Source organism: Rhinichthys klamathensis, unplaced genomic scaffold (assembly GCF_029890125.1).
Source record: "Rhinichthys klamathensis goyatoka isolate OS25496 unplaced genomic scaffold, OSU_Roscu_1.1 h1tg000417l_1, whole genome shotgun sequence".
NCBI lineage: Eukaryota > Metazoa > Chordata > Actinopteri > Cypriniformes > Leuciscidae > Rhinichthys > Rhinichthys klamathensis.
This window is the reverse complement of record NW_026606915.1, coordinates 500026-518568: the sequence shown is the minus strand read 5'-3', so window position 1 is coordinate 518568 and position 18543 is coordinate 500026. Positions and strand designations below refer to the sequence as shown.

Genomic DNA, 18543 nt, shown 5'->3' with positions numbered 1-18543 from the left:
GTAAAGTCTGAGACCACATTGAAAATATGAGATTTTGTTTCACCATGATGTCTTCCTTTTATTATAGGTTAGGGACACAGTTGGCTATGACACGCTGGGACATTGTTTTTTCCTGGAGGACGGGATTGAAGAAAGGAACATATTTTTCCATAACTTAGGCTTGTTGACCAGGCCAGGGACCATTCTACCTACTGACCGCAATGATAGCATGTGCACAGACATTATGGACAGGGTGCACAAAGGATATATACCATCTCCTGCAACCGAGTGCAAGTAAGATACTATAAACACATATTCATTTAATTTTGCTGAATCGACCTGTAACTCAAAATGAGGCCAATATTCACACTGCTTGAAGCCTCTCAGCTTAAAATTGTGCATGTGTGAGTATTTTATCTTAAAGTCTCCTGATGTACAGACTACAGAGCGCTTGTTCTGCTCTGATTAGCTGACCTTGACAACGTGACCCACTGCATTGTTTGGTCAAATAACAGGAGAAAGAACAGAGCTCTCATTTCCTGACACTCAGCGATTGTCCTTTTCTCTTATCCGGGTAATAAAACACCCAACGTCCCAGACGGCTAAGGAGGTGCTGTTTTCAAAAGAATAAAAAAAATGTTGTGAGCTTTTATGCGTTTGTGTATAGAGCTGTAGATGTTCAGGATGAAGATAGAGGTTTGAATAGGTTTCAGTGTTGTTGATCTTGATCAAAGAGTGAGATAAAGTCCAAGCAATGCAATTCAACCACCAACTGTTTATTTTATTTTTTTTTTTTAACACTGTTAAAATGATCAGCACAGAATGTGCTATTGCTAGCTACCATTTTAATTTCTAATGCTGGCAGGTTGTACATTTTTAAATATTTATATTAAATAAAAACTTGCACTAAAATTAATTTGTGGCTATTTTTACTTTGTTTTTAGTTTTTGTTAGCAACACTGTTTTGCATGCTATATTTCAACATAAAAACCTGTCTTACTCACTAACTCTAACCCTAACCAACAGTATTTCAGGTTAAGCAGACACCGAATGCACTCAAATACTGCATACTGCTATATTTACCTGGATATGAATAATACTGACTGTAAAGTGAAATATGTACAGTACCTACATATATCCATGCTTCATATTTTCAATATATTTTGAGGTTTTAATGATTTTTTTTCATTGAAAAGATCCTGTCTTATGTGTGTATTCTAGGGCAGTATCTACATTTTGGATCGCACACCCCAATAATCATTTGATCAGTAACTCAGCAGCTGGATCACAGGTATGCACAATCTTTGATATGACCAAATGAATAATTTTCACAATGATCTGTAATGAACAGTGAGTAAATGTTTGCTTACAACATTTTCATGGTATTTTATCATTGAACGACTATTTCGTGAGCTTCTCTGATTGAACTTGTGCTCTTTGAAATGATGCCCACATCTCTGTGATATTGATGAGAACATTAAGAAGGTTATGCAATCACAGATAGCATCTCCTCATTCCAATCCTTTTTTAAAGATGTGTTTGCCAATATAAATCAGCTCAGCCTGGTGGTATTGTTATGCTTTGCTTTGTTTGTTTGAGGTTTTGTATATAAAAAGGATGATCCCTCCACCCTTTTTTATTAAGGAAAAGCTTCTTATGAAGCTGTGCTCTCAGCAGGCCAGGTTAATAAAGACTCAATCTGGTTCCTGTGATTGATATCAGATGACTCAGGAATAAATATTATTCACAGCCCTTCCACTAGTACAAAATAGGGAATTTTTAAAGCAAATTATGAGTTGAAGGAGGTGTTTAACCTACAAGTGTTGAGGAGTTTTACCATATTTATGAAAAGTGCCAGGTATCTAAATTTCCCCCTCATTCTCTGTTTCTGATATTTTTTGTTTTTCTCTCAGGATGCAGGAATTTGGTACATTTTCCACAACTCTTCTACAGGTGACTCTCACGGACTGATTCCAGAGACAAAAGCTGAGCTCACGCCTCTGGGCATCTTCTTTAACAACCGTGTTCATTCCAACTTTAAGGTAATCAAATGCCTTATGACTCTAACACCAAATTCTCTAGTAACAAACCTTCAAATAATAAAAATGTCTCAGAATACTTAGACTTTTAGATTTATAAAACACATCCCTCTGTCCTTTTTGTACACAATCTTCAGGTGATATCAAACAGTATCAATGCTACTGCTTTTTCTCCATCTACATTTAATGCCCACCTCCCTGTGGTGAAATTAGCATTTCCTCCCTCTGGCTCATAACAGTTCAGTTCATAAATCATTTGGGATTTGCAACATTGTATTAAATGTGGCTTCAGGAAAAACTGATGAAATCAATTACGAGTTCAGGTTTTTATTGCACATACACAAGGCATTTTCGTTATTTCTCTGAAACGCCTCATTGTTCAAAGTCCCGCACAATGTGCTTGTGTGACAGGGTGCTCTCACATACATTTCCCTATACAATAGTTCTCTGTTATCTGCTTGTTTATGTTGGGTAGCTTGAGCTGTGTTCAATTTCAAGACTGTCCAGATGCAGAGAAAATCCAGGCTTCACTTTCACTGCACAACTCAAATGGTACCTGAGATTGAACATACAATTTCTAAGTGAAGAGTGATTGCTTTTTTCATCCTGTGTCAGGCTGGCCTCTTTATTGATAGAAAAGTCAAGAGCACCAACGCCACTAAGGCAGACCCACGTGAATATCTCTGTCTGGACAACAGCGCTAGGTGAGTGGATATGTTGAATGTTTCTCTGTGTCCAGGGTCTGTTGATTCTGCTTATAAAGAAAATACATCTGTCCAGATAGAGTTTCTGCAGTAGTTAGTGAATATGGTTGAGCCGGACAGAGCTCTGGTCTCTTCTTAGACCACAAACCACTTTGACCACACTATAAATATACAGTCATAGTGTCATGGTTTGTATATGCTGTAGGTGTAAATTACTCCCATTTTCATTTATACTCCCGTGACTGTATTTTGTCAACATGCTGTTCTTTAAAATTGGTTGGTGAATCTCACAAAAATGTAGTTCACATTTTACAGCAAAATCCTTTTCAAATAAACAAATTATCCAAAATTTCTCATTACCATAAGGTGTCTGGACATTTTATTTACTTTTTTACCTACATTTACATATCTATTTATTTATATAACATTTACACAAAAATATATAGATCTTTTTTAGTTGCGATAAAATGGAAATAGTGATATCTTTTTGTCCATTTTATGTCGTACATTGAGTGAAATGGATTAGCGGAAAATAAAAAAATGTAGGGTGTGGACTAGTTGTTGATTGGATTTTGAGATGTGGGTGTTGCTAAAAAATGGAGGCAGATGAATGTGAACGTTGAGTTATGCATATAACTACTGTTCCCAGAAGGAGGGAAACGAGGTACAACACATGATTATGGGATATCGCGCTCTAGCACCGTCTACTGAAGACACCTTTTATTCACGCCTGGAAGGCCAATGACGCATGACGACGTGGGCGGGGCTCCTACCCACAGCATATAAATGCAGTCGTATGCGTCATTTCCTTTGTTCAGTCCAGCTTTTCACCGAGCCTCCGACTGCGTGGGGCTCAGAGGTGTTGTACCTCGTTTCCCTCCTTCTGGGAACAGTAGTTATATGCATAACTCAACGTTCCCATTCAGTCCTTCTACAATTCCATGTGAAAGACATCGCTTAGATAGCGGCTTCTCACTAACTGAGTTGGAAAACATGACAAAAGGCTGGTCAGACGAGCATTTAGCCTGTATCTGCCCAGTGTACATGCGTATAACACTCACAGGACACAAAGCAAGTCTACTGTCTTCCTCTGAGTCAGAGATTTTACAGGGCAGGCAGCTCAAACGAGAGAGCACTCCCGACATGACTTTAGGCATATACGCCGGGTTCGGACGCAACACCACCAAACGCAAATCGGGTGCAAAAGGAATGCACCAATAGCACATGAAGATTACCAATGACAGGGCAGCATCCTTATATTCAATGATTCTAAAGGCTCAAACGGAGGTTAACATATAGCCTCCAGATCTACCATCAGGTCATGATGATACTATAAAATTTTGTAACGAGCCTAAAAACGTTGACCTTAAAGCCCAAAGTATACTTCGGCTATCCTTGTTACGCACACCGTCCGCATGACGTAATTTACGCCAGGAGGGTCTACGGTGCAGGTACAACCGTATATGAGTGTATGAGTGACTTGCTCGCTTGGAAACAAAGTTCACCAGCAAGTGCGCACGCCGAACGTGTCTTTCCGCACTCACGGCCGCCAAAGTAGTAAACTTTGAAAGGCTTGCACACTCAACTGTGCACAAGGTGTAGCGAATATGGACAATGGAAACAAAGTTCCCTAGTAAGTTCACGCGCAGAACACGTCTTACTGTCCTTATGGCCAAAAGAGTATACCCTGAAAGGCTTGCGCTAAAAACTTTGCGTGAGACGGAGCGGAACTCTGGAGTTCCACAACCGTCCGCGCACTGTCTGTGATGTAATTATCACCATCAGGAGAGTCTGCGGATGTCTGCGCACGCCGTCCGTGTGGAGCCCAATTAATGTGACCGCGGAGGGTGCACACACAACAGCGCATGTGCGAGTGACATGAATGAAGAATTTATATAGCGCTTCACAATCATGTCAGGGGTCTCTCCTCAACTAACCCCAATATGCAGGATCCACTTAGATGATATGACGGGAGCCCCAGTAAAATGGCGCCAGTGTGCTCACCACACATCCGCTATCGGTAGGAGAGAGAGCACTTGAAAACCAAAGCACTCGAAAATCAAATACACTAGATAGTGGATATGCACAGAAAAAATCTCAAAATCTCAGAAGGCTCACGCTCTCAAAATGTAGTATACCCAGGTCCTTTAAGGAATGTACCATTTAAGGGCACCATTAATGTGCTCATGACAAGCCGAAGCGGCCGTCCAATAAAGTTCCAGCGTGGAATGGGAGTGATTTTCCTTCGGAGAAGAAATCAGTATCCCCTCAATCGGGCACTGATACGGCGATACAGATCTTCGCCTGCGCCAAGCAATGCACTTCAAAATGCAAGCGTTCTGTTTTGTAGCTTCAATCAGATTCTCCCTCCCTCAACAGGTCAACCCCTAGAGACCACAGTGCTGGCCGAGGGTACAGAATCTGGCTCCTGCCTGGGACAGCAGGTCCCTGCATAGGGAAAAACACCATAGTGTCCTTAACAGCAATGTCATGATGTTTGTTTACCATGTCTTTGCTGGCCAGCAAGAAGTCACTCAAATCAGTGACAGACCCTTTTGCGTACAACAGAGTCCTGGGCTATGTATGTGACAGGGCACCTCCAGCGGTCACCTCCAGCGGGGCACTCCTGTCCATAATCAAGAAAACAGCGGGTAGCCCGTGTTTTCTGCAAACGTAAAAAGATCCACATCGGCCTTGCCAAAACTGATCCCAGATCTGCGCCACAATTCAAGTGTGCACACGCCACTCCAAGGGAGACTGCCCCGTATCAAGAGCATCCGTGCCACTTGCAGCAGGGACAGTGAGGGAGTAACCCCTTGCCTGCTTGTATACGACCACTGTCATATTTTTCGTTGTGAATAACACGTTTGCCCTGTTGGGCCAAGTGTTTCATTATCAGGAGAACTACTCCAAAAAGTTTGTGACGCTCTTACAGCACTGGTGTCACCACTCTCCTCTTACAGAGTTTCTCGTTCATGTCGTGACGCATTTGTCATCAGTACTACACATGATGTAACTGCCCAGGGAAATTCCTTCTGTCAACAGATTGAGGTTTCCCAGGGTGGTAGGTATCGGGGCCTGAACGCACAACTGCGCTACCGACGTACAACTTTTGCACCACTTCTGGCCACAGTACCTCTTGCAGTCTTGCAGCATGTACCACACAGGATTCGAACCCACGACCGGAATGGTTCGGGGTTCGTGGCACGTGGTTTAGCAGCTTGCGCCACTCAGAGGACCAGCGCCGGCACTGCACATACAAAGAGGAGAATCCAGCTGTACTACTGCTATCGAGGCCATGAGCCCCGGCAGTCTTAATACTGTAAGAAGAAGAAAACGCGCTTGCCTCTGAGCCAGACAGCTGCGAAAATCGTCTGCCCTCTGTTCGGCTCTGCATCTATCTCTAGACCGAGATTTAACAGACCAAGATATAATAGCCCCTTTTGAGATTATCTGGAATCCCAGAGTTTGTAAATGTAAAACAAGCGCATGTGTTTGTAACACTGCTTGTTTCCTGCTGTCTTCAGCTAGGAGCAGTTCGTCCAAATAAGTGAACAATATTATGCTCTGATGGCACAGCAGGACCAACACATCTTCGGCACATCTTGCAGATATGCACAGTGCTATAGGGACCTAAAACTTGTAGGCAATCCCCTTGAAGGAGACCTCAGAAAATGTTTTATAAATATATATATATATATATATATATATATATATATATATATATATATATATATATATATATATATATATATATATAATATATATATATATATATATATATATATATATATATATATAGTCAGAGCTTTCCTCACCCTCATCCAGTGAGACAGAATTCAGACTCATGGCAGTCAGAGGAACATTGTCGTGAACACTACACAGACACCCCTCGGCCTCTACACAATCGTTCAACTCTCCGTGGCCTCCAAGAACTGTGATTGCCGCATCTGGATTTGTACCCGAAGACAGGAGCGGACCGTGTTTGGTCACAGCCCCGCCGAGCACACGCTACACGCCGCTCGAGTGCGGAACGATAAAGCTGTCGGTAGTGCACAGCACACATGCATTGGGGTTGGAGAGATCCAGCCTAGCATGGCCAATTCCAAACACACCGGCGTGAGTAACGTTATATAAACACCCACATGCCATTGGACAGGCATCACACAACTTAAGTTTAGATATTTCTCATGAACAAGTTTATTAGCCATTTGTTAGTTGACATGCATTAGAAGATTATTAGTTAAAACATTTCAAAATGCACCTGCATACTATTTTTTCAGTCATGAATTTTGTCATTGAGGATTAATGAAAAATTGTGCAAAAATCTCGTCTCGTTCTCGTGAACCCAATCTCGTATCTCTCGTCTCGTCTCGTGCGATAAGTGTCTCGTCACACCCCTAGCACTAAATGATTGGAGAAGTCCTGCATACATCAGCAGAGAGAAGACTGTTATTTTCAGAAGATCCAGTTATGACATTTTGATTGTAAAAAATTTGATTAATAGTGTCTGACATTGCTTTCTCAGGTTCAGGCCTCATGAGAACTCTGATCCAAGCAAGCCACGGGTGGCCGCACTCATTGACACACTCATCTCCTTTAAAAACAATGATCTGGGGGCCTGGATTCGTGGAGGTGACATCATCATACAAAACTCCGGGTAGGGGACAAAACCTCTTAATTGTAGACCTGCTAAGCTTAAAACCTTTTGAGAAGCTCACTGCATAAAAATATTGCAATCTTCTGATTATTGTTTTGTTTTTCTGATAGATTTGCTGACAATGGTGTTGGACTGTCATTTGCAAGGTACTGTGTCATTTTACTGTTTATCAGAGCTGCCAGTCAATTCATTATTCACATCTATTGTTTATCACATATATTGATAATTCTTGAGCAAACAGTCCTCAAATGATAAGAATGCAAAGCCTTCTCATAAAAAAATGATGGCGGTACAATGTCTTAGATTGCTCCAATGGTAGGAAATCCCTGATTACAAAATGTACATGCGGTTCAAAGGACGTGATCAATTGCATTAATTTTATCACACTATTTAAAAAAAATAAAAAAATAAAAAAATTTGATAAGAATGGTATTAAACGTGCTAAATTGACAGCCATATTTTTTATGTGAGTGTGTGTATGTGCAGGCATGTTCTTGCTGTCTGTGTCTCTGGCTGCAGGCATATTAATTTAAAGGAACATCTTTTTATTTTGCTGAAACGGTTACAATTTGATTGGCAAATGTGTGCAAGCGTGTGAACTTGCCTGCACTAGTGTTCTACATAAACCTCCTAAGGCAAGCAATTAATGAAGCAACTAAAGTGTTTCACTCCTCACTGCAGTGATGGCAGCTACCCTAAAGATGAAGGCTCCAGTCAGGAGGTCTCCCAGTCCCTGTTTGTTGGCGAGAGCAGAAATCGTGGCACCAATGGAAGGCAAAATAAATACTGGGGAATTGGTGGAGTAGACGGAAAGATGAGGACTCTACCAAGAAACAAGTATGTGAGAGAAGAAATAAAGGGAAAAGAGAGAATAGTGTTAAGATAAACTTTCAGTCTGGTTTAGCGGGAAAATAAATTGTTTGTTTAATCTGAATATTGTTTGTCTTTTGCTCTGTTCTTGTCAGGACGTTTCCGATCAGAGGTTTTCAGATAAATGATGGTCCAGTGAGGATCTTGGACAGCACGTTTCGAGGCTTCAGTCCCACTACAGAGCGCTTCACCATGGCTGTGGGATTCAGCCTGAAAAACATCTGGCAGCTGACACCCAGAAATAACCTGTCCTCTCTCGCCTTCCACCCTAGTGTGAGTGCACATACACATTTAGCCTTGGAAACTGTGCAAACACCCTCTGATACTGCTATACTTCTATACTGTTATACTGTGACTGCTCAACCACCTAACACACAGGGATATAAGTTGCTTAGTTTAATTGCTTCTGTGAAAAAAAAAGTCAATACTGCAGAATAAAAATTGTGCACATTGTTTTAAATTTTTTGTACTTTTTTGATCTTGCATTTTTATTTTATTTGAGTATTTTATTATTAGTTTATTATAGTTTTGAATTTTTATTTTAGTCAAATTTCTAAAAGAATTAACTTTTTTATTTCTTTATCTTGTATTAACAGTTAGTCATTTTTGTTTAGTTTAGTTTTCAATCTATGACTGTTTTTTTCCCAGTGTTTTATAGTTTATTTTTTTATTTTAGTCATAATAGTTTGGGACTGCCAAAGTTAGTGTGGTAACTTTTAAAATATATGGTGTTTCAAAAACGAATTTGTGGCCATTTTTTATAATATTTTTGTTAGTTTTGAGTCATAAAAATGTATATATATATTTTTTTTTTGCAGTTTTTTGACATTTTCACCTATGATAAGATTTTTTTTTTTTATTGGGTCAGAGATGACTTAGACTAATAATTACAGTCTGGGATACCCTGGGGCAACCTGGACTTAATTGCATTACTCAAGATCATAAAGACTTTTCTTTTCTCCCAGATAACCAACCTGGTCTGTCTAGTCTGTAATAACGCTTATTTATTTACCTTAAGTGCTACTAATGCTTGTATTTATTGCTCATTTCTCAGGGAGAGACGACACATCTGGTTGTTCTCTCCCGATTGGTCACCATCTGCCCTGGTGCGGAGTAATGAAATAAAACCCTGTTCTGGCAGCTGGTATTTAGCATATGTTAAATAGAGCCCTTGGAAAGGTCTAAGTGTGGTCATATTTTGCCTCACTTGATATGCGTGAATGGTACCACATTGATTCTAGGTCTGTCCGGATGTTTTTTTTTCTCAGTACCAAATCTCAATTTCAGGACATTTTATAGGTTTTAGAATCTTTCCGTTTACATTTCTCATGACCAGTGATCCTCTTTAATCATCTAGGTGAATCTTAGAGCATTTTTTGGTCGACCGGGCGAGTGGTTTGAGCAGAATGATCTTGATGGCGATAAAAATTCCATCTTTCATGACCTGGATGGCTCGATCAGCAATTACTCGGATACATACGTGGCAAGGGCCGACAATTTCCTGATCCGCCACCCTCAATGTGTGGATGTTCCTCATTGGAATGGGGTTGTGTGCAGTGGCAAGTACTCTCAGGTAAAGAAATAGATCTCTCAATCTCCTTTTACATTTTCATGTCATGTTCATATGCAAGTACACGACCATTCAAAGATTTTGGGTCAGTAAGATTTTTTTTTATGCCATTTATTGGATCATATTTAAAGTAAAAGCAGTAATATTATTGGCAAAGCTGAATTTTCATGATCCTTCAGAAATCATTCTATGCTGATTTGGTGCTCAAGTAACATTTCTTCTTATTATCAATGTTGAAAACTGTTGTGCTGCTTAATATTTTTGTGGAAACCATGATTTTGATCCACTTTTGATCAATTTAATGCATCCTTGCTGAATAAAAGTATTTATTTCTTAAAAAAAAAAAAAAAATCATCATTTTACTGACCCCAAATTTAACTGTAAAATCTTGCCTGTTTTTGCTTCCTAAATAATGTTACTTATGTTCTATATAGGTGTACATACAGACACAGGGCGCATCTAATCTAAGCCTGTCTATCATCAGAGATGAGTACCCTGATAAACCCATGGTTCTCAGAGGTGTCAGAAGCCAGACAGCACCAACCCAGCAATACCAGCCTGTACTGATGATAGGCAAGAGCTACACAGTGCACTGGAATGGACCTGCACCCAGAGAAACTGTCCTGTCACTTATTAATTTTGACCAGTAAGTAAAAAAGGAGGAATGTGATCCCCCATATCTAAAACAAAACATTAGGCACGGCTAATGAAGGGATGGGAAACTTCAGTCCTGGAGGGTGACTGTCCTGCAAAGTTTATCTTGATAAAAACACCTGCCTGTAGCTTTCTAGTAATCCTGAAGACACTGATTAGCTTTTTCAGGTGTGTTTGTTTTGTATATTAGGGTTGGAGATAAACTTTGCAGAAAGTGGCCCTCCAGTTGCCCATCCCTGCACTAAACTATGTAACCATGAGATTTTAGTAAGTAATATACATGAGTAACATACATGTTTCTCATACTAGAGACAATGTGATGTTTTTTTTATTTTACTGTTGCTCTTGTAGGGGTGATTGGGCTCTACTTGGCCTCTGCTACCCCAATGAAACAGTATTCCAGATCACATCAGACATCTACAACAAGCAGAACAATGGCTTTGATGGCATAGAGGACTATGGCCCCGTGTCGTCCATTTCAGACCTAGAGAAACGACAGCAGGAGAGGAAGTACTTTTTCGACAAATCAGCTGGGTAGGAATAAGTATATTTGAAATACTGACAAGCCTTTATCAACATATTCATTTCACAAAAGTCTGTAGGGCAGTAATAACTGAAGTCTGTTGTTTTAAGTGCCAAGTGAATAATAATTTAATGCACACAATAAAAAATGGATATTATTTTTATATATATCTGCTAAAGATTCATCAGTAACACTTTACAATAAGGTTCATTAATGTATTCACTAACATGAACTTACAATGAGCAATATATTTGTTACTGTATTTGTTTGTCTTTATTAACTTTAGTTAATAAAAATACAGCTGTTCATTGTTTGTTAATGTTAGTTCACAGTGCAGTAACTAATGTTAACAAGATTTGAATAAGTACAAGTAAATGTTGAAATTAACATTTAAAGGGTAACTAAACACTGAAACAACTTTTTTTAGTTAATGATCTGTAAGAATGGAGCTTCATAAATGCTGTTCTTTGATTCGAGTACATTTTTTGACATTTGGGTATAAAGTGTTTTAATTTTCAAATATATGGTGTAAAAACGTATGAGTGCTGCCCTCTTCAGGTTAAACGGAAAGCTCTTGCAGTAGGGGTACTCTCTGACGTAGGATACTCTCTGACGTAACTCTGTCACGCCCTTGGTGCGAGCTTACCACGCCCTTGGCAGCCCCTGGTATAAAAGCATCTGGTTCCGTCAAAACTACTGTAGCGAGTCAGGAGTTGGAATTACGAGTATTGAAAATGATCAGGATAGTTTTATAATTGAAAATCAACAAACAACAAATAAAACAAGCAGCTCTATGCACTTTTTAAGGCAAGATTCTATTCTGTGGCATTTCCTTCTGACCGTCGTCAATAGCAACGCATTATAAACACAGTGCAAATCCATGCATCACAACGGACGCGCTCTCTCGTTTCATTCAAATACAATTTGCCGTCTTGCGTCTCCGTTTTTGATTGTATTGAAAATAAAATCAGAGTTAATTTATTGTTTACAGAGTTTGATAATATTGTTGTGATCATCTTGTCTGGACGATTGTTTTGTACGCTGTACAAAATGGATTTATAAACAGGTACGATTTAAAACATTAATGCGAACTTTTCTTCGTGGAAGCTTCACGTTTATTTAGAGTGAGATAAAATTTCAACTCAAAACAACATTTTGAAGTGTATTGCAGCGACTTTTTTGTGCATGTTCTGCAGACAGGGTGACCATCATCGATTAAGTTTCCCTCAGGACTTTTGTAAAAGCCAAAATATGACCACACACCTCAGATTTGGCCCTCTTAAAAGGCAGAAAAATCAGATGAAGGTGGGGAAGAAAATACTTCAAATGACCGCTCTGTTGCAAAGCTACTTGCGTCACTCCAGTCGGTCTCCATTTTAGCGAGTTTGACAGCAGCTGTCAATCAATCCCTCACGGCGGTCTCAGTTCGTCCCCTCTATCTCCGCTGGGCTCTGCCCACTTTTCCAGCATTTTTCAAATATTGCCAGTGGGTGGAGTCAGGCTCTGACCAGGGGTTTAGTTACCCTTTAACAGATTTATAAATGCTTTATAAGTGCAGTTCATTATTAGTTCATGCTAACTTATGTAGTTAACTATTGTTAACTAATGAACCTTATTGTAAAGTGTTACAGATTTAACAGTGTTAATTATTAGATGACGACAAAGGAATTCTAAATGTAAAATAAGGGAAATTAGCATGTGAACATTTATCCAATTTTAGCCAATTTCAATGAGTTCAAATAAAAATCTCAGTATCATGTAATAACGATTATTGATGTGGTAGCGATATAAACTACTGTTCAAAAGTTTGAGGTCAGTAAGATTTTTTTTTATAATGTTTTTAAAAGAAGTCTCTTATGCCCACCATTTTCTTGATAAAAAATAATATAGCAAAAACAGCAATATTTTGAAATTACAATTTAAAATATCTCTTTTCTATTTCAATATATTTATTATGCAAATTTTCACTGTAATGTATTGCTGTATAGAAAAGAACAGTGTTTATTTGAAATAGAAACATAAATGTCTTTACTGTCACTTTTGATCAATTTAATGTGGTCTTGCAGTATAAAAGTATTCATTCCTTTTAATCATTCCAAGTCTTATTGACCAACAAACATTTGAAGGGTAGTAACTTTTTTGGAATGAGTCAGGTTTTCTGAATGATTCTGCCATTGGTTGAACAAACAGATAATTCCAACCCAGGTTCACGCCATTGGCTGAGACAGAAATTATATTGTCAAATACAGATAAATTATTGTTTACAGTGTGGTCTGATCAGTCTGACACATTAAGCCTGTGTTTAACCTCCAGTTTGTTATGGCTGTATGCGCGAGCTCGGCACAGACGAGACGGCCATAGCTACTGCTCCACCGCAGGCTGTGAGAGGGTGAAGATCATCGCCACCATACGTGCCAACCAAAAGACTCAGGCCTGCAACTGCACCGCCAATGCCTATCCCAAATACAGCAAGCCTGCCAGCAACATAGTGCCTATGCCAAAGCCGAACACAGAGCCCTGCAGAGCCTGTGGGGCCTCACAGGTAAGTACAGTCCAAGCTCCATAATGCGGACAACATCATTTGTGTAGCTCTGACAGTTTGTGTGGGGCAGGCTTTGAACTGACTGTCCATCTGCCATCCTGACCAAGAGCCTTACCTTGCGTTTTCTGGGTAATTTTAATTTTAATTTTTTTCTCTGTAGTTTGCCTTCTCAAGTGAGCCATGGAACAGCTACCTCCAAACCCAGATCAAATCCCTCAGTGTAAAAGAAGAGCAGGATAATGACACACAAGCCTATATCACTGTAAGTGTGACCATTCAAAGCATGATTCATATAATCTTGGGAAAATTGTGCATGCTTACCAGTTTAATAAGTAAAATGTAAGAATATATGTACAGCTTTGATTTTTTTTTTATATAGTTTTTTTCCTTTTTATTGTAGTTTTAGTATTTTAGGGCTGATATAGTTTAACTATTATCATTTAAATTTAAAGTTATAATCACTTTAAATTAGTAAAAAAAAAGTAGATGTTTAGTGTTATCACTAGTACTATTGTAATGAAAGAAAGTTATGAAATTTAAAACCTTTAATTGATTGTGGCCATATTTAGTTTAGTTAGTTTTGCTGTCATGACAATGCCTTTTAGTTTATGTATATTAGAATATATGTAAAGATTTTATTCACACACACACACAAATGCACAAACGCATGCACACATACTTGTATATGTGGTTTATGGGGACTCTCCATAGGCGTAATTGTTTTTATACTGTACAAACTGTATATTCTATCCCCCTACACTAACCCTACCCCTAAACTTACCATCACAGAAAACTTTCTGCACATTTACATTTTTAATAAAACATTTTTTGTATTGTTTAGTTTTTAATAATTTTTTTTTCTTTTTCCACAAATTTTGTATATGCAAATTGTATAATATCCAAGGTACACATTTCTAGTAATTTTATACAGTATATTGGGGGGTATTATAGAATATTAGAATTTGTGTTTCCTTCATTTTACTTGCATAGTCTTTTGTAGATGCATTAAGAATGAAGGTTGTTTACATATAACTGTTTTGAGGACCTGTTTCCTCTTTTTCTTGACTTATAGGTAAATGCAGAGAGGTTTGACCTCAACCAGTCAGGGTTCCTCCTAGTTACTGTGGACGCATGCTCTGGAAAAGTCACAAAGACCTCATTGTTTTCAACGCTGGACACTAAAATGGAACAGTATTTTAAAACTGGAATTATGAAGAGGTGAGCGGAGGGTTTGGGGTTTAAAACTGTATGTCTGGAGGTTAGGAGAAGTTGGCAGAGGAGGAAGAGGTTGAGAGGTGGCTTACAGGGTTTATTGAGGGAGCTAGTGATGAGTGGAAGGATTTGTGCAGTGCCGGTTTGATGTACTAAATATTTAAGTAAGTATATAAACTACTGTTCATAAGAATTGGGACAGTCATATATATATATATATATATATATATATATATATATATATATATATATATATATATTGATTTTATTTTATTTATTTATTTACAAAAGATGTCTATTTTAAATTACTGCTGTTCTTTTGCACAACTGTTTTCAACATTTAAAGTAACAACAGGTAGTTTTTTGCTCTCGGGCTCCCCCTACAGTTGGGAAACAGTATTGTCCTCTACTACTGTCGTAAACTCTGTCATCCTACATGCACGTGCAATTGTTGACAACCAGGATAGCCCTGAACACTGTAGGAGGAGGTCACATGCAGGTGTTCTGCTTGCGTCGCGTGTGAAATGTCTTCATCCCAGGTACAGTGGCATATATTTCAGCATGTCATATGAATATAATTTCATGGGTTTTATTTTTTTTCTAACGACAAATGATCGCGATGCTCACGTTTACAAGCCAGCGTCATTATAGTAGCCTAGTCTATTGGTTACCGTTTTACTGGATCTATATGATACTTCAATGCAATGTTTGAGTGGTTGATAATAACCATATATCGTCAATATTATAATATCAAGCAACCATAAATGAATCTGCAAATTTTACAAATCGATTTGCATTATAGCTTGAGGCAAGACAAATAAACAAATATCACAGACATGTTAGGTATCCTAAAATATGATTTTATTAATAATCTTCCTCCTTTCTTTGTACATGTTGAGTAGACTACACTTTTTAGGTCAAACATTTGCTATTTGCATTTCATCGATTGCAAAGTTCAAATCAGAACGAGAATACTAGCGATAGCTAACCATCAAAAACTAGAATATCGTTTACTAGCTACCAGATTGATAATTCGCTACTACTCTAGCGATTTAGAGAGGTTAGAGAGAGGCATTCTTTTTTCGATGGGGGGTTCGATGCTCCCTGCACACGCAAGGTCTCTCGCTCTTTCTTTCTTTCTCTGCCGCCCGCGCGCGTTGGAGCCTCTGTCTCGCGTGCGCGCTCGCTCTAGATTCCGGGAGATTTGAACTAATTTGCGGTATAACTTGTTGATCACGAGTGGCTCAACAGGTAGATCTATAGATAAACTCATCTTTCAGGGATTTGACCGACCGGGTTGACAATTTAGCGTGAGAAACCGGGGGTGTGGCGTACGTGTGAGCGTGTGAAACCAATCAAATGCGGGTGTCTCACGGCCAATGCGTGAGAGTTGGCAGCTCTGCAATGTTGATCCTCGTTCTGCCTTTAACGCGATCACTTTCTCTTTTTCTCTTTTTGCTTTGCTCCGATAAAACCTTTGCTTTCTTGTTTTTCTGTGCTGCTTCGGCCATGACTATAACATTTGGCTCGCAAGTCCGATTTTAAGGAAGTGGGGGTGGTGGTGGAAGTGACGTATATGCCGTAAAGCAGTCGAATTTTGTAGTTCTCTTTGTTCGCCGGTTACTACACGAAACCCGAAGTTTAAAAGTACGATTAAAAACGCTACAGACCCCGTCAGGCTATGGCAGACGTGTCATTCAACCTATTGTAAGTCGATGTACCATCACAAGAGACTTGGAAATATATTATGAAGGTTGAAAAGTTACCTGTTGTTACTTTAATAATAGCAAATGTTTCTTCATTACCAAAGAACATATTAGAATGATTTCTAAAGGATCATGTGACAGTGAAGAATGGAATGAAAATTCAGCTTTGCCATCACAGGAATAAATGACATTTTAAAATAGATTCACATAAAAAAAGTTCTTTTAATTTATTAATATTTTACAATAGTACTGTTTTTACTGCCTTATTGATTAATTAAATGGTGAGGCTGTAATTTTGTTCAGCCTTGGTGAGCATAAGAGTGGTGAGTCAAAAACATCTTACCATCCCCCAAACCTTTGAACAGTAGTGTATGGTCTCTATTTTGGACCTTCTGCCATTATGAACCTTTTCTTTTCTTTTCTTTTTTAAGGTGAGCATTTCCATATTTCACTGATTAGACTAAATCATTTTGCTTCTGTGTAGGTCGATAGTTCTTCTTGCCACAAGAGGTCAGCCTGACATTTCTGGTATTGCACAATATCTGGTCTCTTTGGGATCTGCTAAAACGCCAGATCTTCAGAAGAAAGGTAAGGTATTTCTACAACAACACGTAAAAAAAATAATTGTCAAGATCTGTTTTTCCTGGTTGAGGTTTACTCTGGGATTGCTGATTCCCATGACGTCTCTTTACAGACGCCATTGCTTTCTTTGGGTTCCTCGGTCAAGGAGGACCTTCACCACAGCCATGGTCTGCTCTGTTGGCCTGCCAAGGCACCAAGGTGCTGGGATTACTGGAAAGGTTCATTGCCCTGTCCCTTGAGGATTACTCTTGTCCACCACAAAAACATCCTCCCACACGGATGGATCTTGAACTCCTGAGAAAATCTCTTAGCCAAAAGTGAGCCTTTACTAGATGTGAACAAACAACACAACCAGCGAATGAATGTGAACTTATGAACGTAATTTATTTTGGCAAAGACAAGTGTTAATGGACTTTAAACAAGTATTTTATTAATGGAGTTGAATGTATTTGTTTGTTTGTTGTTTTGTCCTTCGTGGTTGTGTTTTGTCATAAATGTTACAGCACAAAGTGATGCACTTTTTTTAAGACACACCAAACATCTTTATTACAGACTGGATAACAAATGGATAGGGCAAGCTAGAAGTACATCGTAAAATGCTAAGGGATGGTTTTGCATTTCAGTATCAACTGTGCAGAAGTACAGCACAATACAAATTGTTATTTGAGGGGCCTCTTTCCCTCATCCAACCATCTGCAGGTGTAAATGACACTCAGGCTTTCCTTATTTTTTCCTCTTAAATTGATGGGACATTTTGTTATTTAATTGTCATTCTGGTTTTTACTGCACACACACCAATGACTCTACAGTATATACTTTCACACTTAATATTAGACTGTATTCATGTTTTGTTTTTTACACAAAAACTACATTAACTGCAGTCAAAATATTTTTCATAAAACAATAAACAATTGTCTAATGTTAGATATGTGTATGCAGAAAAGGTGTTTAACCAGTAAGCATGCAAGTTTTGTTCACTATCAGGTCACTTGCCATTTATCAAAGGAAATCACACCAAAAGATTTTTATGACAGATATTAACAAAACCTAAACTTAATAATTAATATTCTGTTATCATTTATTCACATCCGTGTTGTTCCAAACCTGTATTTCTTTTAAAAGTGGAACTCAAAAGGAGATGCAGAAGCAAGTACCATTTTATTTCCATTGTATGGAGAAAAAAAAGTAATGAAAGTGAATGGTGACAGGTTGTGATTCTAGCTGTCTAAACTAATTTTGTGTTTAAAAGAAGGTCTAGAGATAGTCATATGTTTGGAACAACTTTATTTTTTGGTTGAACTGTCCCTTTAATTGATGTCCATTATCAATTATAATGCCTTTTGTAGTGCCATCAAGAGATGTAACATCCCATTTGAAATGTATTGTCATTATTTTTTATTGAAATGGAAGCCTGATTTGTCTGTATGTGACGTTTTGAGTTGAATTAGTTAGGCTACTTCTTAACCACTGTACAATGAGTTTTATTGGTCATTTGAAACAGA

The 18543-nt window shown here is 38.5% G+C and overlaps 1 protein-coding gene across 1 annotated transcript in view; it reads left to right on the top strand.

Moving 5' to 3' along the window:
• The window catches only part of cemip2 (cell migration inducing hyaluronidase 2), a 36396-nt gene extending 18595 nt beyond the window's left edge, over positions 1–17801 (top strand). The window contains exons 9-24 of the mRNA XM_056235217.1: positions 68–273; positions 1201–1270; positions 1893–2021; positions 2634–2722; positions 7251–7382; positions 7493–7528; positions 8064–8219; positions 8348–8525; positions 9610–9825; positions 10257–10468; positions 10828–11010; positions 13313–13541; positions 13702–13803; positions 14614–14759; positions 16944–17047; positions 17154–17801. Of these exons, the coding sequence (XP_056091192.1) occupies positions 68–273; positions 1201–1270; positions 1893–2021; positions 2634–2722; positions 7251–7382; positions 7493–7528; positions 8064–8219; positions 8348–8525; positions 9610–9825; positions 10257–10468; positions 10828–11010; positions 13313–13541; positions 13702–13803; positions 14614–14759; positions 16944–17047; positions 17154–17362 (2397 nt within the window). The 3' untranslated portion in view covers positions 17363–17801. The remainder of the gene's footprint in view (positions 1–67; positions 274–1200; positions 1271–1892; positions 2022–2633; positions 2723–7250; positions 7383–7492; positions 7529–8063; positions 8220–8347; positions 8526–9609; positions 9826–10256; positions 10469–10827; positions 11011–13312; positions 13542–13701; positions 13804–14613; positions 14760–16943; positions 17048–17153) is intronic.
• Positions 17802–18543: the final 742 nt, after the last annotated feature.